The following is a 26946-nucleotide window of genomic DNA, read 5'->3' as shown; positions in this document are numbered from 1 at the left end:
AGAAAGGAGGGCCAGACCATGAATAGGGCTCTGTGTGGCCAAGCTGAGAGGACTGGGGGAGGCTGGAATGTGAGGAACGTGCTCTCATGACTGTGGCCTGAGGCCTGGCTCTACAGCACAGGGTTGATCAGGGGTGACAGGATTGCAGGGCAACAAAGGTGGAGCATGAAGCCAAGAAAACAGGCAAGGAAAGGAGAAATGGCTTTGCAAGTCTCCCCTCAGATAGCAGAGCAAGGGCTGTGGAGAGCTTGTAGGCTGGGCAGAGAGGATATATGGGGTAGTGGACTTGGTTTCCACCCATATGAGTGAGAGTTCTGGATCCCATTGTCCCATTGTCTGGACCAAGCCTTGTACTCTGTTTCTGAGTTTTATGCCAGCATCTATCCAGTTGGCAGGTCAGATACCTAGATGCCATCCAGAAATCTTTTTTTTTTTTTTTTAATTTTCTCATCTTCTGGCTTCTACCATGTGAATAGCCTTTTTGTTTATTGGTCCTCCGTTCCTATTCCAAAGGTCTCTGCCCAATCCTGAGCCTTACTGCTTCTCTGATCTCTCTGTCTGGTTTTGCCTGATGCCCTACCTACCCCTCATGCAATATCTAGAGCAGTGAACCTCGACCTTCCTAATGCTGCAGCCTTTTAATACAATTCCTCATGGTGTAGTGACCCCCAACCATAACATGATTTTTGTTGCCACTTCACAACTGTAATTTTGCTACTGTTATGAACCATAGTGTAAGTATCTGATATGCAGGATATCTGATATATGACTCCCTCATATGTTGAGAAGCACGGATCTAGGATAACATTCTGAAACACAAATCTATGGGCTGGGGTGTAATTCACACTTGCCAAGCATGCATGAGGCCCTAGGGTCAACCCGCAGCCTACAAACCAACGAATAAAAAAAAAAAAAAAAAAAACCTCAAAACTGTGAACAGCCCATAGTTGTTCTTGCCTGTAATTTCAGCATTTAGGTCATTGAAGCAAGAGGATTTGCTTACGTTTGAGGCTAACTTGAACCATATAGTGAGTTCTAGGACAGTCTGGGCCATGAAGTAACACCCCAATTAAGACTACAGAAACACCCAAGGACAAACCAAACTGACCAAACAAACAAACAGCAGCAGCAACACCACCACCACCAAAACCAGACCAAACCAACCAAATAACAACAGCAAATTACAGCTTGAATCTATTTCATTCTTTGTTTAGGCCCTTTTAATGGTCTTCTAGGCTAACATAGCCCTTCATAATCTGGGGCCTATTTGCTGATCTGGTTGTATCTGATACTCTACTCTCCAGCCAGACTACTGGCAGTTCCAGATTCTCAAAGAACCTGATTGGACCCCTCCTTCCCCTTCTCGATGCTCTACCCTTTGATTGTCATGCTTTCTTGCCCCTTTGTCTGCCTTCAAGACCTGATCCAAGTGCTTTGAGAAGGGCCTCGTAGCAAAGTATCCTCCTACTCCCCCCAACTCCCAAATGACTTCATCTGCTCAGTCCAGAAAGCTTTCTGCAGTGGGGTTGGTAAGAGTTGAACATATGACACCTTTGACATGTAGCTTGAATTCACAGAGAGGGAATTCTGTTTGATTTGTCTCAGTTGCCGAGTTCCTAGCATAAGGCCTACTCCCGAGGGGATATCTAGGAAATGAATTAGGGAATGAATAAACATAATAGAGATAAAAATCACTACTTTTTTTTTTTGCTTTAGGGTCTTTCTGTTTACCCAGGCTGGCCTTAAGCTTGCAATTCTTATGCCTCAATCTCTAGATTGCTGGAGTTCCAGGTGTCCACCACCACTTCCAGCTCAGAGTGACTGTCGTCTTGATTTTGCCCTTATGGCTCTTGGGTTCAGAACTCCCAGATCTTGCAGCAATATGTTCAACAAGCAGGAGACAAGAAGTACCACTGTACCAGCATGCAGGTGGTCACACTCCATCTTATACTATGAGGCTTTCAGCTAGCTACCAGATAAACATCAATCAGGACTGACAGCAAAATTAAAGTGGGAGTAGATGTGGCAATTCCTTAGTGAAGGTAGAAGAATCCTTGAATTTGAACGAAGCCTGGATTACATGAGACCGAGTAGGGGAGATGGACAGGAGGGGGTGGGAGGGAAAGCACTGGATCCCAAGCCCTCCTTTGCAACTTTTTATTTTGGGAAAGGGTCTCGCTACATAGCTCAGGTTAGCATTGAATTCACTCTGTAGCACAGGTAGACACTGGATTTGTCTTGGCCTCTTGAATATCTACTTTCGTAGGCCTACACCACCAGGCTCTCCTCTACTTATCTTGTGAACAAGCTTGAATTTTATTATACTCATGATGAATTAATTGGGCCAGTAGTAGGATAGGGTAGGAGGGGCTTCATGAGACTAGAAGAGGACTGCAGAGTAGCTGTCTGTCCCAACTGTTAGCCCACTTCCTAATTTCCCAGAATTGACCTCATGGGCCCCTTCTTTGTCCCTTCTTCCACCCATTTGTCCTTCTCGTTCTTATCTCCCCTTTATCCACCATTGAGAATTATATTGACTTGCTCATTTATAGTTCCACTTTGTAGCTTTTTCAGAGAACTTTCATATCTGTCTCTCTCTGAGCATGTTTCTCTGATGCTTGAACTTTCTGTCTATCTCACAAACATTTTTTAAGAGGTGATAAATAAACAATAAACCGAATATGCTTCCAATCCCTTCTTTTTCATGTGGTCAAATGTGTTCTTTGAGCAGAGACTTGGCTTGTAGCTCTTCTAGGGTGATCTAGGTTGGAGACAAGTAATCCTAAGATTAGGTGTCATTGGGACTAAGTGTCTGTATCAGGCGTGGTCATCATTGTCCTGAGGGTAAAAGACATGGTACCTTTTCAGCCAACCCCTTTGCTGATAACATTTTGGTTGATTTCAAGTTGTAAGCAAGCAAGAAGATGCTATCTCTGAAAAATCGATCCTTCCTTCCTTCCTTCCTTCCTTCCTTCCTTCCTTCCTTCCTTCCTTCCTTCCTTCCTCCCTCCCTCCCTCCCTCCCTCCCTCCCTCCCTCCCTCCCTTCCTTCCTTCCTTCTTTCCTTCCTTCCTTCCTTCCTTCTTTCCTTCCTTTTTTACTTTTTTCTTCCTCTAACAGCTTGATCACTATCATTTCAGTAAAGCTTCTGACATTGTTTGCCTGAAAACACACACAGACCTTCTGATAGGTATCTCTGCTTCCATTACAGCGTTGCACAGCAGCCCAAATGACCCTTTTAAGGTTGAAATCCCATCTTATTCTGGCCCTCTTTGCTGAGAAGCCAAGATCCTCTTGCTGACTTCCAAAGCCCTGCAGTCTTTTGGCTGTTACCCACCCACTCTTGCTTCAGGTTTTTTCCTGGAATGTCATGCATCAGATCTTCCTATAGATCTCTCCTTATCTTCACTGAACAGGTTGCTGTTCAAAGTTCAGTTCCTGGGAGAGACTCACCCTGTCCACTTCCTAGTCACTTTTCCCTGTCACTTTGTAACTCAAAGTTTCTCCTTGGGTCTTTTGATGCCTGACACGTTTTTGTTTCTTTGTTTATTGATTGTCACTTCCCACTAAGAAGTGTCTGCCATAAGGACCTTATTTGTCTAGGGGGTTGTTATACTCTTAACATCTAGCATGAGGTTTTGTAGATATTTGCTGAACAAATTCATGAAGTATTTTTAAGATACTGAAAACCATTGTTATAGGCATTTTTTCACAAAGCCTGTGAGGTCAGGATGTTTATGTTCCTACTCCTAAATATACAGAAACCAAGACTCAAGTGATTATGAGTGTTATTCAGTATTACATATAATCAGAAAAGGAAGGCTGCCCTCAACTTGGACTTTCCAGTTTTAAATACTGCTATTTCCACTAAAGAACCTTACTTCTAGCCTGTGCAGAGCTGAACATCTGTGCCACTAGATGCTTATTAATTCTCTGACAGTCTGTATTGTCAGGCCTTGAAACTGTAGTATTGTGGGCTACTTGGGGGCACTCTCTTTTCTATAAGACAAAAGTGAATCAGAAGTAGCCAGTTGAATAGGGAGAAGTAGTATAAAGTAGGTAGCTAGGAGTCTGGGACTATAGGCTTCACTTTTCTCCTTACTTAATCCTCTTCTGTGGGCCTCAATATGTCCTTCCATGAAATGGGTAGATTAAACTTGCTAGTTTTAAAGATTCTTTTTAGATTTTAATATATGTTTTTTTGTAGTGTGGATATAGTGTGTGCTTGCCATGGCACAGATATGAAGATCAGAGGACAATTTGCAGGAATCATGTCTCTCCTTCTACCGTGACGGTTCTGGGAATTAAACTCAGGTTGACAGGCTTGGTAAACAAGTACCTTTACCAGCTTAGCCATTTTACTGACCCCTTTTCAATTCTGATATATTCTCTCTGTGGTACCATTATTTTTTCTCTGTTTTCTTTGCAGTGCTTCCCGTTGCTGCCAGGGAGAAAGAATGTCGGTGAGTATGCAAGACGCACCTCACAAATGACTTCCAAGGAGATAAAGCCTCCCTGCCATCGGAATGGGCTAGCTGATCATCTCAGGGAATGGAGGCAGTGGCCAAGTGGCAAAGCTGGAGACAGTTCCTCTGTCTGCCGCGCAGGCACATCATGGCTCCTTCCCACCCTGCTTTTTGGCTCTCGCTTATGGGCAGTGCCTCTTCATTTCTCTGAGAAGAGGGTCTGGTTCTTGTCTGTGAGCCAGTGGAGGATTTCCCTCCAGAGCTATCAGCACGTGGCAGCCACCCATGTGCTTCCCTTGTTCCCAGCTGCCTTCTTCCCACTGGCGCGTGGACTATGGTCGGCAAGGCATCAGGAAAGGGGTGTGGGGAAATGGAGAGAAAAGGGAGGCTTGATATTTTGGGCATGTCCATGACATGCCAATCCTTGCTGTGTGTGAAAGGATTCCAAGATGAGAGATAGGCTCCAGGACTAGTTAGATTAGGGGACAGATGTAGTTAAATAAGTCCCTCTGCTCTTTGAGAAGATTCTTTGAGTCTGACCTCCTATCTTCCTTCTGTCTCCTGGTGTTGACTTGGATGTGACTCAGCCTTGGTAGTCTGCAAGCATCTTCACTGTGCTGGAGAGAGTGAAGCTGTCTAGAGACGCTACTTTCAAAAACAAGACAAAGTAGGTTGCTAGGCAGGAAAGGGTTTGCAGTCAATGCTAGAACTTGGAGCCTAGGTCAGGCTTTGCTGAGATCACAGGGCCTTAGCCATTGTCATTTAATTATCTGGTTTTTGTTTGTTTGTTTGTTTGTTTGTTTTGTCAGGAGGAGCCCATGACTTGAATGAACAGCATTCCCAGGTGGTGCTTAGGGCTGGGGGGTGGTCCCTGAAAACAGGGAGTCTTCAGCGAGGTGGAAGGCGTGGTGAGACCTCCAGTGAAGGCGTTTAGAAGGGACAATAGGAACCCAGCTGTCAGGGACCTCCCAAGACCGCTGGAGCTGCTTTAGGTGCAGTCTTACTGGAAGCCAGGGGGGGCATTTGGTGACTTCCCAGGGACCTTTTCCACTTGAGGAAGCCAAGTTCTTGGGTGGTGGCTTCTAAAAAGGAGAACTGCGGGAGGAGGTGTTTATTCGCATTGCTATGACAGCAGATGAGAGGGACCCATTTTGAAGAAGAAGCATTGCTTCGACAAGCACACAGCATGCATCTGCTTCTCAAGAGCGCATCATCATTCCAGGACTTCTTGCTGAGCACAGTTCCTTCTCTGTCCCAGAGACCTCTGGGAGCACAAGTTCTGGGTGCTGCCCATACTAGGAGAATGACAAACTTCTCCATTTCTCAGACACCAGCTGCATGGGCTAAAAGAAACCCCTCAGGCTCTGAAATAGTGACCCCCCCCCATTCCAGACAAATGCACTTACAGCTGCCAAGTTGTCTCATTAGGAATATCTGTGCTGGGGAGCCAGAGATAAAAGCTCGGCTGGTAGACTACTTACCAAACATGCAGGAAACTCTGGGTTCAATATGTAGGGCAGCAAAAATGAGGTGTGGTAGGGGAGACCAGATGGAAGGGGATCAGAGGTCAAGGTCATCCGGGTGTGCATACTATGCTATAAAAAGAATATCTGTGCAAAACTGGCATGTTTGTGCTAAGCCCTGGGAGGATGGGTTCTTTGTGGCCTCCAGAGGAGAGAGGAGTGCTTTTTAGAGGGAGGCAGGAGAAGGCAACCTCTCCTGCCACCATCTAGGAAATGGAGATGGGACTACTTTTCTTTCTATTGGTTTGGGTTCAAGTTTGAAAAAACTGTCTATTGGAGAGGATGTTCTCAGGAAGACAAGTCAGCAGCAATTAGGAGTTTGTATTAATGTGGTAGTTGCAGCATCAAGGCACTAGATAAGATGTCATTCCACATCTCATCGGCTGAGTCCCAGGTAGTTTCTTCCTTTCTGGAGTGCTAACCACATCAGTGGGATGGGACTTCTCCCTCAAGACTCACGTGGATCACAAGGAAGAGTGCACTGCCAATGTTCAAGTTGTTCTGACCAGCAGCAGATATATTAAAAGTGGAGCGAGCCAGAGCAAATGAGCACGGTCTTTGCACAAGGATTAGACACAGGAACAGTAAAATGCATGTGGCTCGCACCTGCGATCCCAGCATTCAGGAAGCAGAGGCAAAGGCCCAAGGATGATGGTTTCCAGGCTGCCCTTGTTACATAGTGAGAGACTGTATTTAAAAAAGTGTCAAAGTAGTGAACGAAGTGATTATTTCTGATATTTCACTGCTAGTATGAGCAGAAAATCTTGTCTTACTTTATTACTTTTGTCGAATAGGCAGTGTGTTTGTGTTTCAAAATTCAGGAGTTTTACAAAACCAAAATGTCTTCCCGCTCCTGCCTCTCAATTGCTGAACAGACCTCTTGGAGGTGGCCAATGTTACCAGCTTTTAGGTTCCTTGATGAGTTGAGATGGTCTGAAGACAGAGAGCTGCCTGATGCGGTGGGGGGTGGGGAGAGGGGCATGCGGAAGGGGTGTCAGAGGAAGAACTGTGGGGGCAGGAAATGTGGGATGGTAGAGTCAGCATTTGTTTGCGAGTTAGTCTGGACTCTGGCCCCTCTGCTGGAACTACCCTTAAGAAAGAATCCTTCCCTTCTAGGAATCTCAGTTCAGCCACGTGCCCATGGAATGCTAGCATTGCAGAACAGAGGGGAGCAGGAGAGGACCAGCCAGAGAACTTTTAGGGGCAAAAAAACAAAATCAACAACAACAACAAAAACAAAAACCCAGCCAAGATAGTTCCTGAAATCTGGCAGTTGCTTGCTTATTAAGACAAGTCAACCAAATATTTCTGAGATAGTTTTATTTCCCTCTGTTCTGTGGACAGAGGAAAATATGATATGAGAGTTCATGGGGGTCTCTTGTTATGATCTTACCTTAGCAAAGAGCGAGAGAGGAATGTCCCTCTCACTTCAACTCAGGTGGACCCTCCAGAGCCCCTGCTATCAGGGTCTTTCTGCTCCCTTCAGGTCTTCCCACCATGCTTTTGAAGCATGTATTGTTTCCGTGATGGATAGACTTCTGGAACCTGACAGAAACCCACTTCCTCTAAATAAAACCATAATTCAAACCATTCTCTAATACTTGATTGTAGCTGGGTTGGGGGGGGGAGTGTTGGTGGCTAGCAGAAGATCTCTGTTTTGGCTTTCTTTGCCCTTTGCCAGCTGTGTGACTTTAGACTTCTTCCTTCTCCTCTCTGGGTCTAAGTGTTCCTAGCTATGCAATGTATTCCTCTTCACTCAAGCACCAGTAAGTTATATGTTTCTCTGAAACTCAGTCACTCCACTGCAGACTCCACATTTCTATGGAAGCCATTAGCTCCCCTGTCTAGTAGCCTGCAGAGATGAGGGGGCCCGGGCCTTTCTTCCTACCACTCTGTGCCAAATCCTCTCTGAGGCCCCTTGCTCCCGCTGCACAAAGCCTCTTTGTTGCCCAAAGCTATTCAGAGCCACTCTCCAGGCTGCTGCCGAAATGGTTGCTGCAACCTGGGGGGTAATACTTTGCCTGTAACCAGAGCTCCCACTCCCAACCTGACTGGCTCCAGTCTGGCTGCAAGCTTGCCTTCTGTACTGGACTCAGCCTATCAACTGAGTCTACCAATTCTTGGGGTGGGGCAGGGGCATAAGATGGCCAATGTAAAAGGTAGAAAATAGAAACAGATTTCTTCATTTAAATACATGAATCCAAGATACTATTGGGTGTCACCTCCCAAACTCAGGAGGGCAGGAGACTAAAATATCAAGCATATGAAAACCATCATCTCCGTCAGAGCCCAGGCCACTTCCTTCATTTGAAAAAAACTAAATCATTCTTATAACTGATTCTTGATAGATTCAACCACTCCGCATTTGCTCTTTTGCAAAGAATATTTTGCAGACCATGACTTGCTTATCATTCGACATATTTTCTCTAGCAACTTCAAAGACCATAAACATCTACTTAGTTGGAAGCATGTCTGGAATGGATTATCATTTGAGACAGGAAATCTTTCAGCCATAATCAAAAGTGAATACAGCTAAGGCAGCCACACTGGCTTTGAGCTGAGAAGACGGAGCATCTAGTCCCATCTCTGCCATCAACACCTTCTCTGTTGGTTGCTTTTATTGAACCTTAGTTTCATCATCTATCCAGTGAGAAGTTCAAACCAAAAAAATCATCATGGTCTCCTGCACTTTGACTCTGTATTCTCTTTGTCTCACCCCTATACCATCCTGCATTATGCCAGGAGTCAAACTGAAATAGATGTAGGATTGGTGGAAAGTGCAAATTCAGGATTTTGGGGGAGGGATTTCCAGAACTGTGTAGACCCCTAAGTACTCCCTTTGAGGTCAAAGGTGCTGTGAAGCCTAGCCTCCCAGTTCTTGTTTTCAACACGACATATCAGAGGTTATCTCAGGCTTATAGACACAAGTCAGAAGAATGCATGGAGGCACAGTGTATACTTACAAACTCTCATAGCTCAAGCCAACCCAGAAGATCAGACTATAGAGTGGAGTAGGGATAGCAGGTAAAGTGTCAGAAAAGAATCTGGAAGGTGCTATTGGACACTGTCACAAAAGGGCATGTGGTCCCTTCAAACTCACCACCAGAGATCACAGTTTTCAGCCTGCCTCCTCCTCTCCTCCTCCTCCTCCTTCTTCTCCTCCTCTTCCTCTTCCTCCTCCTTCTCCTCTTCTTCCCCTCTTCCTTCTCCTCCTCCTCTTCCCCTCCTCCTCCTGCCCTCCTCTTCCTCCTCCTCCTCCCCTCCTCCTCCTTCTTCCTCTTCTTCTTCTTCTCCTTCTCCTCCTCCCCTCCTCCTTCTCCTCCTCCTTCTCCTCCTCCTCTTCCTCCTCCTCCTCCTCCTCCTGCCCTCTTCCTCCTCCTTCTCCTTTTCCTCTCCTCCTCCTTATCCCTTTTCCTCATTTTACTTATAGTACCAAGAATCAAACCCATGGCCATATGTGTTAGGCAACTTCTCTTCCACTGAACTTCCTTTGCTTTGCCAGGTTGTCAAGCCACAATCTAGACATCATTTCCATTTTGCCTTTGTTTCTATTATAACACATTACCTGGTCTGATATTCTTTTCTCTCATCTATCTAGTAGACCATGAGCTCTGATATATTGTCTACATGCCCGACCCCTGTATCCCCAAATCTAAGTTGAGGACTTCACAAGAACAGTGAATCTGCCATGCACTGTCTTTAATTTTCTGATGGTAGAGCCAAAGAACTTCTGGCAATAGGATTGGTGAATTATTATACTTTCTTCCCTGTTATTTCAGCTCTGAATCCATCTATTACAAATCAACAGAAAGCCTCACTGGTTTCAGATGGCAAAATGTCTCAAGGCTTTGGGGCTGCAGATCTATGTGATGTATGTTTCTACTAAGCCATTAGAACAGGAACTTGCCCTACATCTCAAGATAGGAAAAGTCCTTAAGGGCCATGTTAAACGCTACTTTTCACAGCAAGTACTAAGGAACCCTAGAACCCTCAGAGAGTCCTTGGGAGCCACAAGAGGACAGAACTGAGAGGTATTCCATACCTGCTTCATACAAGTGGTTCTAGCTGTACAAATTGGAGGTCTCCTGAAGCTATCATTTGGAGTCTTGAGTTTTCCATATAAGAGCAAATGTTAGAGATTATATTTGAACCTAGTGTTCAGGTGCTAGCTGGCTCCCCCTTTATTATACCATTCCTGCTATCTGACTAGTTTGGCTCTGTCCAAACTCTCTAGGAATTGTGAAGCCTTTGATATTTATACTCAGTTCAAAGTCTCCATCCTCCCCCCCCCTCCTTCCTCCCGTGCTGCTTTGAGACAGTCTCACTATGTAGTCCAGGACAGCTTCATGCTTGCAGCTCTCTGCAAAATTCCCATGTCTCACCTTTCTGAATGTTATGATTTCAAGTACCCACCTCTATGCCTAGTGAACATTACTAATATCCAGTCCGAATTGGGTGTAAACCAATTTCTGCTTATTGGTCCAGTGTTTGCCCCTTGGAGATTCATGAGAGTGAATTCACGAGAAAGGGAAGATTTCTTCTTCCCTGTGACTACTGGCATTTGCACTTTTCTGGTGTTTGAGGCAGAAGGGATCTTATTGCTCGTGTAGACCAATGTGTGCATTAAAGTTGGGAACTTAAAACTCAGTGCAAGGAAGTGACTACAGAAGAACATATAGACAGCTAGATGAGTGACAAACTGGAGACAAGTTCCTATTCTTCTACAATGTTCTCATCAGACTGTCCTTCCCCAGAGCGAATAGCCTTGGCTCTAAGATCTTCTCCCCCAGCCCCAGGTATCCTCCTGATGGCCAGGGAGATGAAGTACTGTGCTGTTGATTGCTTCACGATGGCTTCTGTCTGCGGTGTAGGACTAACTGGTGTCCGAAGCAGACTTGAGTCTTGTCCCAACCTGAATGCTGCTTCTCATTCCATCCTTCTTCTCAAAGGTCTGCATCCACTCAAACAGCCCCCTCCCCCTCGCCAGTGCAGGACAGCCTGGGGCCAGCTTTCCCAGTCCCTTTCTGAACTGTTTGCTGGAGGTTCCTGCTGTGTGACCTTCCACATCCCAAATCCAGAAACAGGAAGAGTTGATTTCGTTTGCATTTTTGAGAAGAAAAATGAAAACATAGGAAATGGGGTTCCTGGGAACACAGGCTTCCAATTCTGTGTCCCATTTGTCCCTGGAACAGGATAGTTCTGGGCATACATTCCACAGAGGAAGGGAATGGCTTTCCATATTAAAAACAAAACAGGGAGCCCTTCAAGGTTTGGAAAGAGAAAAGGGTCAAAGGGAGACTTTTAAGCAGGGGAAGGGCAGTAGGTTGAAACTCTCCATCCCATTCTCACTGACAACTGTCATTCTTTGATCTCACCACTGTTATCGACACATCTGACCCCTGGCAATGTCCTGCTTCGAGTTGTGCTATGGCTAAAGGAAGAGTTGGACTTCTTTCTTCTCTGAGGATAACCAAAGGACACTCGCTCAAAACCTTCCATTAAAGCCCAGAGGGAATAGACATTAATTGCGCGCGCGCGCACACACACACACACACACACAGAGAGACAGAGACAGAGACAGAGACATAGAGAGAGAGAGAGAGAGAGAGAGAGAGAACACACAGTGCCCAGGCTTTGCAGAGTACAAGCTTCTTGTTTTTAGAAACCCAGTGAAGAGCAATGCCTTGCCTTACCCCAGCTGTTTCCTGGGATAACCACTTTAGCACTTAGGACAAGCTGCTGTGAGTGTGCTTGGCTTTGCTGTCTCAGCTCTCTACCACTGAGAAGTAGGGACCATCATGTGACCCTGCCTATGAAAATACTAGGAGGGTCAATGCAAAAGGGTAAGTTAGAAAAAACAGAAGAAATGTCCAATATTCCTGGATTTCTAGATCTTTTACAGTTCTGGTTTCTGGGCTGACAAACATGAATAGTCGGCAGCTAGCTTCCAGGGTAAAAGTGTAGTTGTGCCTTTGGGCCTCAGAGAAATATAAATATAGCCCTGCAAGAAAATCAGCTTTGCCCACCCCTGAAGTTTCTATAGATGTACATGTCACATAGGAAAAGCTGGATCCTTGATTTTGCTGCAGAAAGTAATTGCAGGACAAGGTAGTGTAGCGAGTGAGGGGATCTTCACTGGCAACAAAACTTAATGATCCTGCTTGTAAGTATCCAGAGGAGTAAGGCCGGGCTCCAGGTTATACATGCATCAAGCAAAGTGTCTTGCTAATTTTACATTTTCATTTGAGAATTATACATAATTCTGTATAAGAGAAATATTGTCTCTATGTGGTCACTGTTCACAGCAAATGTTAATTGTGCCAGAATTCCTCATTCTCACCTGACCAATATCAACCAGACTCCAGAGGGAGAGATTCCTTTCTCTTCCTGTGTTGTCCCAGTTTTTCTCTCCTCCCTTTCAAAGACCTATCCATCCTTGACACCAATCAAGCAAAAGAAAGGAAGGGAGGGAGGAAAGGAGGAAGGGAGGGAGGGAGGAAGGGAAAAAGAAAAAGGAAAAAGGGAAGTAACTCTAGAGTGGCAAGAGAATTCAGAGAGTTCTGAGTCTGAATTGTGACTGTCACCGCTATAATACCTCCCCGAGACTTGGCTTTCTCTCTATTTTTGTTTGTGGCCCAGGCTGATCTGAAACTCATTATGTGGTTCAGGATGGTCTTGAACTAGTGATTTTTGTGTTTTAGCCTTCTGAGCACCCTGATGAAGGCATGCACCACTAGCCCTGGCATTTCTCTACATTTGAAAACAGGGATTCCAATACACTGCTTTCAGACTGCAGGATCTGAGTGTGAGGAGGGAATGAGAGTGTTCAGACAAGACATAGATGATAATTACCAAATGATGGCTCTATTTACCATGGTCACTAACTCAGGCAGCAGAGTGGCTTTAGGGAGAGAGTTTTCCTTCCATCCAGAAATCTGACTTGAGATCACAAAAGCATCTGCTGAGGCTCAAGGAATAAATCCCCAGGCCTCTGGAATAGAGACTGCTTATGTTGAATCAGGATTCCAGAGCTCCCAGTCCCCCACTCCAGGGAGGTCAGAGCATGCAGGCCAGAGAGGAATTGCTGATAGATGGATGGCAGGATCAGAAATGCCTGGTGACCAGGTCTCTAAAGAGCAAGATGTGCTTTCTGTCTCAGGTCTGTCAATAAGCATCTTTGAAAAGGCTTCGTTCCTGGGGACTAAAGTACAACTAGGCAGGATGTGTTGGCTTCGCTCCTAACAGACCCTCTGAACTTTGGCGATTCTTGTTCTCTCTGGGTCCTCTTTTCCTCATAATTAAAACGAGAGCATTAGAGTCTGTGGCTTTTTGTTTGGTTGTTGTTGGAGGTGGTGGTTTGTTGTTGTTGTTGTTGTGTTGTGCCTACATTGTTTCTATGATCCTTAGTTGGAAAGGGATTTGTCCTTGTCTTACCAAAACTGTAATCAGTTCCTGATCATCAGGTAGTATGACACAAAATCCTGGGTTCTGGTAGAAAATGGCAAAAAGCAGTTGGAAGAACGGCCTTGCTTGGCCCCTATAATCCCTTCTGTCTGTGTCCTAACTGAACTGGTTCAGTTCAAGCTGTCCAGGGAAAACTGAAGGGCATATGGAGCAAAGCAGGTGTTTCCCAAGCCTGGGGCTCTGCCCCAGGTACCACAATATAACATGCACCAAGGAAAGGGAACAGGAAATCCTACCGAGTGTGTGCACTTAGCTAATTGTTCAGGAAGAATTCCTTTTCGGCAGGCCTGCTATTTGAAGTCAGCAACTGCTGAGGTGGGAGAATGGCAAACTCTGCAGACTCACTTTGCAGACTCTAGTCTGTAAAGACCTGTGTCATTCTTGGAAGCCTAATGCAAATATTGTCTCCTTCCTCTTCCAAATCCCCAGAACACTGTGTATCTGCTGTATCACATGGCTCATGTTTTGCCTGTTTGAGCTATTTCCTTTCATATATAGAATAAGTAAAATACATGCTCCCGGTTAGAAAAAAAATCTTTTTAACCATTGAGTCATTTCTCCAGCCCAACTCCAGGTCAAAATTTAAACCTGGATCTGCCTATCAAATCGAAGATAGTTTAAATTCCACAACCCACTACTGGAATTAGCCACTGTTAGAGTCAGTTTCCCCCCACCCCATCCATGGTGTGTGTGTGTGTGTGTGTGTGTGTGTGATGTTTTATAGTTTGCCAGGAATTAATATCAGGGTTATTAAAAATATAAAAGTTGTCCAGTGAGATTGCTCAGCAGGTAAAGAGCCCAGTAACCTAAGTTCCAACTTGAGAACTTACATAGCAGAAGGAGAGGACCAAGAACTGCAAGTCATACTCTGACCTCCACACATGCACGATAGTACTTGTTCATGCGTGTAAGCATATAGGCACATGTGTGCATACACCACACACGCACACACACACACACTGGAGGCAGCAGGATTGTAAGTTTAAGGCTACCCTAAGCAATTTAATATGACCCCGACTCAAAGTGAAAACTGCCCCCCCAAAATAAATAAATAAATAAAACAAAGAAGAAAAAGGGAAAAAAAGAGAGAGAAGACTGAGCATATAGCTCTGCAGTACCTTGCTTGCCTACCATGTATGAAACTCTTGGTTCTGTCTCCATTAGCTTAAAATAAATAAAAGCAGGGGCATGAGGGTTTTGAATGAGCAACTCCAGTGTTGGCTCTGGAGTCAAAACACTATGGGTTAAGGTCTGGCTAGCCCCTTGCTGTCAAATCAACTTGAGTGAATTCTGTCTCCTCTTTGATCTGTAAATGGGCTAACCTTCCTATCTCACTATCTCACAGGGTTGCTGTAAAAGCAAACCAGATGAAAGCAGCTCGGGAACTGCAAGGGGCTCTCTATTAATCTCCATGTTGTCTCTGCACCTTTGAAATAGAAACCTCAGCCCATCGGGAGCTCTGTCCCCGGTGCCCCTGGCTCCCGGTGTCTTGTGCAGAGCAGGCAGCTGGTGATGCTGGGCAGCGTGGGACGACAGCACCTCTGGGTTATGTGCTACACACCTAGAGCTGCTGAGGCTTTGCTACTGCCGATTTCCAGGCTCACCGTCCCCTTGACCTTTCTTTGAAGCTAAACCTAGCTGAGGGAACCAGTTTTCTAAAATTGCTCAGCTTGTAAAATATTGTTGCTTCACCAAATGGGCACTGGCCTGGCCTTGTCCCCGAGTACTTTCAATCTCTTTGAAATTTCTGCAAGCCTTGTTTCCGCTTTCTGCCTCTCTTAGCATCCAGTTCCTCAGATTCTGTTTTCAATGGATTCTTTCAGAGTTGCCTGCCAAAAAAAGAAATTTGTATTCATATAAAAGAAGCAGAAAGATACAGAGAAGAATAGTTAGCATCCAAGTGAAGCAGATATAAAACTTTTGGCAATGAGAGGTGAAGAGAGCTGCAGAATGTCAGGCATTCCAAACTCCTATGGTCCCTTTAAACAGTTGACAAACAGATGGGAAAACTGAGAGACCTGGAAAAGATAAGGGTCTTGTCAAGACAGTTGAGCAGCTTGGAAGGCTAGGTGAAGTGGGAAGGGGCAAGCCTCTGCAATGTACCTGTAAGCTGCAAAGCTAAAAATGGAGGGACCAAGCCTGGGGGAGGTAGGTGGAGCCAGAATAGAGATGAATGTGGCCACTGAGAAGAGAGTATCAATCAGGAGAAGCAGGCAGATCAGCTGCAAAATCCTCCCCCCCCCCCAAAGTGGGAATAGCAGGAGGGTTGTGGTTTAGCAAGTTATGAATTTTGCTGAGCAAGGGGAGGGAGAAGAGAGGAAGAGAAAGGTAGAGAAGCCAGAAAAGAGTGGAAGGAGAAGGAAGGAACTGAGAGAGTGGGGGGATCTGGATTAACAAGGTCAGTAAAAACTGAAAATCTGTAGAGTCCTATTCTGTGTAGGTATCCAACTCTCTTAGAAGACCCGACCACAGCTGTTGTTGCTTGGTTTCTTTTAAACTCTGAAAATGTCAACTGGGCCTTGTGTTTTGTTTTTTGTTTTTTTTATTTTACACAAACAGTGTTTCACTACTGCTGACTACTGCTGGCTATTTGGAGAAATGGTCCAGGACTTAGGCTTTGTCTCAGCAAATCTGACACACCACTGGGAGTGCATCAGGTAGCCTCCCTTGGCTTCCAGAACAAGCCCTAGGTTACCCGCAATCACTTGTGTCTGAGTACCTTCACACTGAGTAGCCTTGGACAAAGGGCCAAGGATCTCATTGCCTCAGTGGCTGAGTTTACACAAAAACAAGGCTTTAAAGGATCAAAGAAGTGGGTCCTGGGTTAGCATTTGAAAAGTGCCTGGGACATTGTTAGTGCTCAGAAATGTTAAGTGGGCCAGTGGTATAGCTCTGAGGGTAAAAGCACTTGCTGCCTAGCTTGACAAGTTCAGTCCCCAGAACTCAGATAATCACATGATGGAAGATGAGAACCTATAGTAAGTTGTCCTCTGACTGCCATGCAGGCACACCACTCCATACATAATAAGTAAGTAAGTAAATAAATAAATAAATAGTAAATAACTGTAATTCTGGAAATGGTAAGAATCCCTGTGACATGCCGGCTTCAATAGGAAGTCAGCAAACAGCTGAGGCTCAGGTGCAGGAACAATATGTCTAAGCTAGGCATGGGGATGCAGGGCTATAATTCCAGCGGCCCAGAGTCTGGGGCAGGAGGATGCCGAGTCTGAGGCCACTCTGAGCTACGTAGTGAGACCCTATTTTAAAAATGAACCAATGTTCTTCTTGCTACAAGGAATAATGCTAGCTAAATGCCAGTGAACGTCCTTCTCTCTTTTTCTATGAAATGTACAAACCTCTGAGTCTGATAGGGGCAGTGGTGTCTCTTGTCACCTTCTATAAAGACGTGAACACTTTCATCAATACTGTCATCATCTGTTAATGATTGCAGGATATTTTCTCAGTCTGCTTAGTTAAAATTATATGGAATGACATGACTAATAAACCATAAAGTCTGAACTGCAAGAAGATGAAAAAAAATCTTCAAGCAGAGAGAGACACACACACAAAGAGAGAGCGAGAGTGCTGTAAACCACTCAGCCATCTTTCCAGCACCCTGTCCACTTCAAGACAGGGTTTCACCATGTAGCTCTACCTAAACTGGAACTCACTATGCAGACCAGGCTGGTCTTCAAGTCACAGAGCTCCTCCTGCCTCTTTCTCCATAGTGGTGGAATTAAAAGCATCCATCACCATGTCTGTTGACTTTAACGTTCCCTTTGATGCTGACTCTCCCTGCCCTTGTCTGACTTGAGTACTAAATGACTCCATCTATCTGGTTTTTATGGAAACAAGGTAGAATAGCAAGGGGTTCAGCTTTCCCTAGTTCTCCCCTCATCCATTTCCTCCATGGCCATCCTCATGCAGAGATGAAGCTATTATAATGCAGGGAAGGCAAGCCATGAGACCAGAGTCTATAGCAAGTGGTGGGCAGAGTGGGATCTAGGGGCTTGGAGGACAATAAATCAGACAAGGAGAAGTGCTTCCTTGGGTAAGCTAAAATATAGAAGAGCCACCCCGAGGCATGGGTGGAGAAAAGGCAGGGGAAAGGGCGAGCAGAACAGGAGGTGGGTGCCTGAGAGTCATCCTTCCTGGATAGCATTATCTTTCTGGGTCACCTCAAACTTGAAGACAGCAAGTCAAGGACCTCTCCTTGTTCCCATCATGTTGCAACAAGGGCTGTAGTCTCCTTACCCTTGGCTTTGCTGTCTGAGGGACACAGGCAAGCTGAGTCCGAGTCCTACCTCCAGGTCTTCTAATTAGGCTCTTGGCCCAAGCTGACATTTTCACAAGGCTCCTCCTCCAGGTTCTAGAAGTTTGAAAGGCTGGCTTCCAACCCATACTTGTAGAGGGAGTTCAGGGGTTGAGGGAGAGCCTGGTGTTCATTCCACCCTTTCCGCGGCTGGGCCTCTAGCTGGCCAGGGTGCTCTACCGCCCATGCTGTTTATCTAAGAACCTGGGAGCTTCGGATTTTTTATTTCCAGGACTTGAACATGAGGTACCTGGAGACACCGCCCTGAAGATAAATTGTGGAGTAAAGTTTCCTGGTAAACTTTCAGGTTTCTGTGGAATTAGTTCTTCCTGGCAGATCTCTGGAGCTACTGAGGTGTGGTGAGAAACCCAGAACACAGAATTGGGTGGCAGGGGTGGGAGGATGGGGGATAGAGGGTGGGGCAGGGGAGGGGGTGGGGAGTGGGGGGGAGAGAAGGTAGACAAGGCAAAGGCACATCCTAGCTACAAGGCAGTGAATGGCTTGTTTCTCTACCCATGGGCCTCAGAACCTCCCTGTGGACCAGGAGACATGGATCTGCTGCTCACTAATGATGCCAACTCCAGGGTAGCCTGCTGTGCAGGCCCTGAACCCCCACTGGCCACTGACGCATTGGCTTTGAAGCCCAGAAGAGCATATGACAGGATTAGCTTCCAAGAAGGTCCTCATGGTTAAAGAAGGGTGGAAGGTAGATTTTTTGAGTCTCAGGCTAAAAAAATCAAGAGATTTTGTTCATGGCCAGGCTTCTTGCTTGGATAGACAGGGCCTAGAAACCTGAGCCAGATTTCATGGTGTGTTCTACTTGTATATTGGTGCTACACCCTGTCAAGAGAGGCGCTGAAGACAAGGGACTTCTCCAAGTTTTGACTGAGGTACTTAGTATGTAGTACTAAGTACGTGGTACCTAGGCCAGGGAGTGTAGCTAGGGATCAGAGTCCCCTGTGAGTACATGCTGGCACTACGTCCTAGATGAATGCAGACAGAATTAGTGGGCACCGTGCTCAGTGTAGAACCAAGAAGAAAGCAACGAGGTGGGGCTAGGGCTGTGCTTCCTGTTGACATACACATCTGACCAATGCTCTCGGGTTAGATGTACTTGGCAGATCAGGATGGTAGGTGTTCATTAGCCCCACCGTCCCACCCACTTCTTCTTCTCTTGCAGCTGTACAGCTGGACTCAGGCCTCAGTGCTTGCTAGTTGATCTGTAGGCTACCACTGACTACTAAGCTACAGCCCAGGTTGTAGTTCCCGTATTGAACAAGGAAGGCTCCGAGGAGTGATATGGCATAGTATCTGTTGAAACTAGTGTCTGCCTCCCAGGCTTCTTGAGAGTTTCAGTCCTTAGCACTTTCTCCAGCACTGGGGGAGTTTCGGGGAGCGGGGGTGGGGAAGCAGTATACCCACATGCCCAGTGGCTGCCTAGCCAATAACCACCTCAGTTTTCCTGATGCCCTGACCCTTTATTTACATCTTCTCATGTCGTGGTGACCCCCAACCATAAAAGTACCTCATTGCTACTTCACAACTGTAATGTTGCTACTGTTATGAACTTTAATGTAAAGATCTGATATACAGAATATCTGATATGCAACACACACACACACCAGAGGTTTCAACACACAACCCACGGGTTGAGAACCGTTATCTGAGGTTTGACTGCAGAGACTTTCTTTATACTTCAGGCCAGCCAAGTTACTGAATGTCTAGGATTGGGTCATAGATATTCCAGGCAAGTGTGAGGAAGGCCTGAGACTCACCTTTGGGAGGGTACAGCACACCGCTGGAAGGGTTACCAAGCCTGCGAGTTTATCTGCGTCAGGTCATTTTCCACTCAAAATGCTCGCCTGCCCACCTGTTCTCTCAAGGCTTAAGGCCCGGAGAAAAAGAAATCCACTTTCTGGGTGAAGAATCTTAGGTTTAGTGACTTGCCAGAGGTTATATAACTACTGTGTGGCATAGCCAGGACTCAAGCCCAGAGTTGTGCCCAAACTCCTGTTTCCTTTTCCACAAAGTGTGTTTGGCCAGCCAGGAGAGAACAGGGTTAGGTCACGACTGAAAGCGTAGTACTTCGGACCAAAACCAACAAACCCCAACTCCCTGGGGTTTCAATCGCTTCCATATGAACTGAAGTGTGGAGGCGACCACGGGGCCTTTTGAGAGGGCACTAGAGAAGCTAACAGTTTCCAGAGCAGCCCAGGACTGCTGGCCTTTGTGACCAGCTAGATACCTCCGCAGCTAGAGCGACACTGAGACTATGGCCCTGGTTTTGGTGCAATCTCAGGAATGAATGTCTTCTTTACTACCACCTGCCATTGTAATCCCTGCTTGGTTATTCAGTTGGTTTTATGCCCCCTTCATTTCAAACACTAGGGAAAGACCATCCCGAAGCTTTCTGCCATCTAATTTTGTTAAGGCTGCTTTCAGGCTTGTTACTTACCTGCCCAAGCACTCCTCCAATCACTGCTCACTCAAGCCTTCAACAAATGTTCCCTAAGTACCAACTCTGTGCCAAGTACCAACTTCCTGAGCAATGGATATGCTATAAATGATAAAATGCAGTCCCTACCCTCAGACAGTTCACTCTTACTGGACAGAAAGATACATAGATAATCAAGTTCCATTTGGAACCACTGTTTATGTTGCTGAGCTGTCGAATCAAGAAAGGGAGGAGTGGGGCTAGAGAGGTGGCTCAGTGGTTAAGATAGCTTACCGCTTTTACAGAAGACCGGGGTTCAGTTCCTGGCACCTGACATGGCAGCTTACAACCACCTTTTACGATAATTTCAGAGAATCAGACCCTCTCTTTTGGCCTCTGTAGGCTCTTGCACACATGTGGTGCATATATACTCTTGCAGGTTCACACACCTACACATAATCTTTTAAAAGAGGTAATAACTTATACTTTCCATATGAGATCCTTAAAAGAGGCGTGAGACTTTTCCAGATGCAGTACACAGGGCAACTGCTTCAGCATCATTGCAGCTCAGTTTCTTCACCTATAAAATGAGATGATAGCATCACTTGCAGGGGCTGGGCAATGGTAGCACATGCCTTTAGACCCAGCACTTGGGAGGCAAAGGCAGATGAATCTCTGAGTTTGAGGCCAGCCTGGTACATTCCAAGTAGGCTACGAGTACACAAAGAAATTCTGACTCAAAAAAAAGTAAAAAAAAAAAAAAAATGTACCTGCAGGGCTTCAGACACCTTGGAATTTACCATGGCAATGTTTGTGGTATAAGAAGGAAATCAGATGAACATTCCTGAGAGAGAGATGGGCCCATGGAACACATTGGGAGGGTTAATGCAGGACAGTGTGTTCTGGGAAGGCTGTGTGAGCTTAGGCAGCACTTTGCATGCCAACCTTAGAACCAAGGACTTGTTCCTGTAGGTGATGGGCAGCATTTCTGAAGCTAGGGTTTTGCATGGAGACTGGCAGAGGACGTGAGTGAGTGAGTGTGTGTGTGTGTGTGTGTGTGTGTGTGTGTGTGAAAAGCTAGTGCTGTAACCATCAGACAACAAATGAGAGGCCTGAAATAATTGCCAAGTGTGAATGAGGAACAGCCACGTATATACCATCTAACCCTTGGGATAGGGAGAATAAACCACATCTCTACCTTCAAGGATCTGCCCACTTGAATGGGATATGTTTAATGCTTGTCAATGATCAAATCAACTGTCCGTGGAATGAGTGGTGGAAGGGAGTACACCCCATCACCACCACAAGAAAAGCTCTTGTGTGGCCTGAGAGCCAGGATGTATAGTAGTTAATAGCCAGAGTTGACAGTCCAAATTGTGACCTTGGACAAACTACTACAAAATTTGCTGTGCGGCACTTTTCTCATAAGTAGAATCAGGTACAGAGGCAAGCCTCTGTAAACCCAGGAGATTGTAGCAGGAGGCTTGCCATGTGTTTGAGATAAGCCTGGGTTATGCAGTTCCAGCCCAGCTTGGGCTAAAATGTGAGATCTAGTCTCAAAGACAAGCAAGCAAACAAACAATCACTATATGAATTATAAAAATTATATGAAAAATAATGCCCAGAATGTTGGTTCCTACCATAAGCGCTCCACAAATGTTAGCTATTCTGGTTGCCTGAGGGCCTATCCTACTTCCAGTGTCTGGAATTCCTAATATACAAAGCGTGAGTATGGGAGCATCGGAATCCGTGAGACCAGAGTTAGTCATCTTCCTCTGGTGCTAAACCAATTTAAAGGCGTAAAGAAGAAAACACCAAGGATGTATACTGATGTCAACTGGAAAATTCTAAAGGATGTTTAAGATAAGAGCAGGGACTTCAAAGGCATTCCCTACTTCGAATAGAAGCTTCAGGTTACATCTTCAGCATTCTTCCCTTCCACCCCTAGGGTTAGATGAATGCAAAAAGTTACAGCAACTCAGAAGTGTGAGCCTCACCATTATGTAGGTGAAAATAGCAATCCAGCTTCGACTTCTGTTGTTGCTGCTTACCGACTGGATGTGAGAGTTCAGTCTCTGTCATTTCTTCATGGGCAAGGTGAGGGTGATGTTGAGGATGATAAATACTAAAATATGTACATTAGTGTGTCTTTGTAAACATTAAATATTACTTTAAATGCACCTGAACAATGACCAGTACAGAGCTGGTGCTGGCTATACTTTAGCTTTTATTAAATCTTTTCTTGCCAAGTGTGGTAGCTCCCACCTGTAATCCTAGTACTCAGGACTCTGAGGCAGGAGAATTGCTGCTAGTTCAAGGCCAACCTAGGGGCCATATAAAGATCCTGTCTCAAAACAACAATCCTATTTCTTTGTTTGTTGTTTGTTTTTGTATAGCAATTCACAGTGACATTGTTGGCAATGTGTCCATTTTGGGGGCAGGATGCTTTGACACTGTAAGGGGCTAGATAAGATACTCTCTTGATGCAAATGCTGGCAGTCCTTCCGTAGGGATGGAACAAATTACCTCAGTGGTCTTTCTAGCCCAAAGTTCTGGGTTTTGAAGCAAATCTTTGGAGTCCTTTCTTTTTACTGTTCTGGCCCATGGTGGCAGCAGAACTCGGGAAGTAGGGGAGGGACAGATAGGGGGGCAGATGCCTTTGCGGGATAGGAAGTGGTTGCTGCTGCCCTTCCTCCTAAGTTGCTGCCACCCAGGGGCTGTGTTACACACTCCTGCCTAAGCAGAGAGCAAAAAAGGATACTCCTGGGGTTGAAGGAAGTTGACTGGGGCCTTCATTTCCTCCGGAGGATCTTGTCCCTGTGTTAGGGTCAGGACAGGGGCTGCTGGAAACTTCAGAAGTCCCAATGTCTAGTTGGTACAGAAGTGCCATCCCAATAGCTAACTGTCCTAGTCTAGAGTATGTTTGATGATGGGCCAGAAGGTAAGGAAAGAGGAGAACTGACTCCTCGTTGATTTATGATCATTTGGGAAAGGGACACACACACACACACACACACACAATCTGTACTGTAGAATGGCTGAATGGAAGATGGTACAAAGTCAGATTTCTTAGTTGTGAAATAGGCTCAATATGTGACCTTGAGCAAATCCTCACCCCCCACTTGTAAAATACACTCATTTGCTCAGTAAATAGTTTGTCAAAAAGCCTATTGCATGCCTCCATTTCCCCAGGGAGGAGAGATAAAAAACAAAAACAAAAAAAATGTGACCCTCTCATTCCTTTCCAGTGCTGGCAGTCTCCTCACGAGATAGCACAGATCTCAGCAACCGCCAACTGCAGACTTGCTCTGGCTAGCTTATACTCACAAATAGAACTGATCCCCCTAAATTAAAGGGCAAGGTGTGGAGTGTGTGTGTATGTGTGTGTGTGTGTGTGTGTGTGTGTGTGTGTATGTGTGTGTGTGTGTGTGTGTGAGAGAGAGAGAGAGAGAGAGAGAGACCTGTGTTACAGTGGGAATATGGAACATGCTTTGTAAGTAGTAAGCTACACAAACAATGTTCTGTTTACAAACGGCTTTGACTATTCCCATTGTGCCATAGTATCCTTATTTTACAAACAAGGAAGCTGAAGCTTGGAGCTATGGCCCAGGTTATGCCACCGTTCTCAAAGAGCCAGAATGAGAATCTTGGCCCCTTGGTTGGCCATCAAGAGAACTAGAATAGAAGTGACAAAGTCTGAGAGCTGACAATTTTCTTGTCTTCACTTGAAAACCGCTAAATTAGGCCCACTACCATCTCTTCAAGACAACAAGTTTGCTTGTAGCGAGTGGAGGCTGTTATGTCTCTCAGTGAGGCCTGGAGAAGTTAATCCTTCTTTACGGAGCCTGGACTCCATCCCAGGTGCCATGTTCAAAGCTTTCCAGATCCTCAGATTGTCCTGCAACATTAAGATATTGTCCTTTCTTTAAGGATGGCCAAGTCATTTGTATTGTTGGCCCTTAGTTTTTCATTTGTAGTATAGGTGAGTCTCTAAAGACTGCCTCTACTCCAGGAGATTCTTGGTACTAGGATTCCACCATGGCTTTGTTGATATTAATGGCTTCATTGCATCCTGAGTAGCTAGTGTGAAAACAGAGTACAGGTGGAGGATGCTGAGTCAGAGAGTTTACTCCGATGTGCAGAGCCACCACCATTACTCTCTGCATCTATCTGTTGTACAAAGTCTCCTCTCATGCCACTACTGGGATGGTGTGATGTAAGACACATAGGAAGTGGAGGGGCTGATTTGTGACTAATGAGACCCCCTCAAGCTTTGCTTAGCCAGGAGCCGGAGCCAGCGGTAGTAGTGAATTGCTTCTTAAATAGGAGGTCAGGTACAAAAGGCCAACCAGGAGAGATATTTCAGTGATGGTGGGGTGACTTGAGTGGTGGGGTAGATGTACCCAAAGAAGGCCCAGTAGTTATAGAAGAAGGAATTCCTGAGCAAAGTTGGGCTGTAGAACTTTCCAGTCCTCACCAATGGGCTAGTTGGGCAGAGCAAACACAGTCTGGTTGTCCCTCCATTTCCAGAACTCATCCTGCACTCTTACAGGCCTCCTCGGAGCTTCTTGGTGAGACAGGGTGCCCAAGGACTTACAGCAGAGGCACAGAGCTGGCAGCCCCAGAAGGGAGCCTGGAATGTGAATGCTCTAGGATGTGAAGGGCACCAATTGGGACTTGCCACACTGGAAACCAGGTGGACAGAGGCCAGCAGACCTGGACAGAGGGAGTGTCAGCACCAGGTTTCCTCCCTGCAGGCTCTGGAAGTTCTGTGCACTTTCGTCTTTTAGCTCTGGGTCCCTTTGATCTAAAACTCAATCCCTGGCTGAGAGTCCCTTTTCCAGGTCTTCCACTCTTCATTCCTGCTTCTTCTAACTCCTAACCAGCTTTTGCTTAATCTCATAGGTGTCCCATCCTCCCATCCAGACTGTCCATCAGGCCTGGTCTCTAAGGACTCCACTACCGGCATCTACTCAATGATCTGTCCACAGACACACAGTTGACATTTGTAAAGAGTATGTCCTTTACCATCACTTCCTTTGAGACTTTGCCTCTGGCGTCAAACACTGCACTATCCTACCTGCCTTCCTGTCCCTCTGTATGACTAACCCTAGGTGGTGTTTTTCCTATACCATTCCCTTGTCAGTCTGTCCTTTTATCCTTCCGTTCTCTTTTCAGAATCCATATCTCTTGATTTTAACATCTAGATAGTAGTTCTGACATCCTCCGTAATTTCAAAGGTTAGCCTCTCCCCTCTCATTCAGTGTCTCAGATGCTATCTTGGCGCCCACCACCCCAAGACAGCACCTTTTTTAGCTGACATTGGTCATTTGAAAACTTCATCCCAAGCTCTCTTTGGAACCCCCAGGGGTATGCTAAGGTATCTGGCATTCGTCCCTTTAAACACTGAAAAATATTTCTGTGGGGATTTAAAATTTCCACTCAATACCTGTTTTTTTCCCTAGAATTTCCTCCTCTTCTCCTTCAAATTATAGGGAGAAAACAGGCAGCTTTGTCAGGTTTCTTGCTGTAGCTGTATCATGGAACTTGATGTGCTGAATCATAGGGTTCTCTGAGATCCTCAGACAGACTTCAACTGAATATATGGAGACAGTAACATCCAGAGCCAGCAGGGCAGTCTGTCAGATCTCACAGGTTCTCCACAAAAGGTCAGAGTTAAGGATTCCTGGCATCTGATCCAGATGTCTTTGTGTGTATGTGTGTGTGTGTGTGTGTGTGTGTGTGTGTGTGTGTGTGTGTGTGTGTGTGTGTCTGTGATATGAACTAGTTTCCTGGGGTGATCTGTTGATTCAGAGATATAAACCATCCCTGAGCCTGTTGCCCCTTCCTCTACATTCTCTGGGACCTGGCCTTGGGCTACCCACCTGTTTGGATTAGGCATTCTTGTGTGAGGACTGGTCCCTGCCTCCCTGTGGTGGCTCCAGAAAGGCAAGGTTGATGATAGTCTCTGGAAAGCCTCAGTCCTGGCTGAAGGCCAGATCAGGATGTTAATGGTGGGGAGTTGGGGGGGGGGCGAGGAGGGGAATGTGAGTCTGTGTCTGTCTTTCTTTCTCTGTGTGTCTCTGTGTGTTGGTTGGTTGAGAGGGTAGTGTTAGATGTAGGCCTGTCTTTGTTCATCTCCTCTCTGTACACTGTGACCAGCAGAGCAAATGTGGACATGATAGCTAGGTAGACATCCTGTTCTAGATACCAGTGACAGGTTCACCAAGCATCGGGAACCCAGCCGAAGATAACCTACCTATTGGTTTGGGGTAGGTGGCAGTCCCTTAAGAGATGGAAGAATATGTATGCTCCATCTGTCCACAGCAGCTAGACTCTGGCTCCTTTAAAATGGGCTAGTAAGCCCAGAACAGGGGTCATGTTTGTTGGAGATCGGGGCCTGTTTTAATGCCAGGAGTCAGCCACAAGCTACTTGGCACTGGCAGTTGAGGAAATGAGGACTTTTGTGTCCTTGAGTAAAGGCAAGGTTCAGAAGCCCCTGACATCCCTCCTGACCTGAGCTTGTCTGGCTGGAGCCTGAGCCTTCCTCTCCAGTATCCAAGAGTTCTTGGTCAGCATGGAGTCCCTCCTTTCAGTGTGCTCTAGAGTGGCAATGTGGGAATAGGTGTACTGGTACCCTGGGCTGTGTATTTACAGGGGTCTTTGTGCTCTCAGGATTCAGATTTCGGTTCTATATCCCCAGTTGGCAGAACAAAAAAAAAAAAAATGAGGCACATGTGTACCTTCC

General features: G+C 45.8%; 1 protein-coding gene across 1 annotated transcript in view; it reads left to right on the top strand.

Moving 5' to 3' along the window:
• Positions 1-26946, top strand: part of Stard8 (StAR related lipid transfer domain containing 8) — a 71028-nt gene that overhangs the window by 8866 nt on the left and 35216 nt on the right. The window contains exon 2 of the mRNA XM_029473210.2: positions 4429-4462. Within this exon, the coding sequence (XP_029329070.1) occupies positions 4429-4462 (34 nt within the window). The remainder of the gene's footprint in view (positions 1-4428; positions 4463-26946) is intronic.

The sequence above is a fragment of the Mus caroli genome, unplaced genomic scaffold (assembly GCF_978045245.1).
Source record: "Mus caroli unplaced genomic scaffold, Mus_caroli_1 scaffold_5, whole genome shotgun sequence".
NCBI classification, from domain to species: domain Eukaryota; kingdom Metazoa; phylum Chordata; class Mammalia; order Rodentia; family Muridae; genus Mus; species Mus caroli.
Note: the sequence above shows the minus strand (reverse complement) of the source record. Positions and strands in the feature narration are given on the sequence as shown.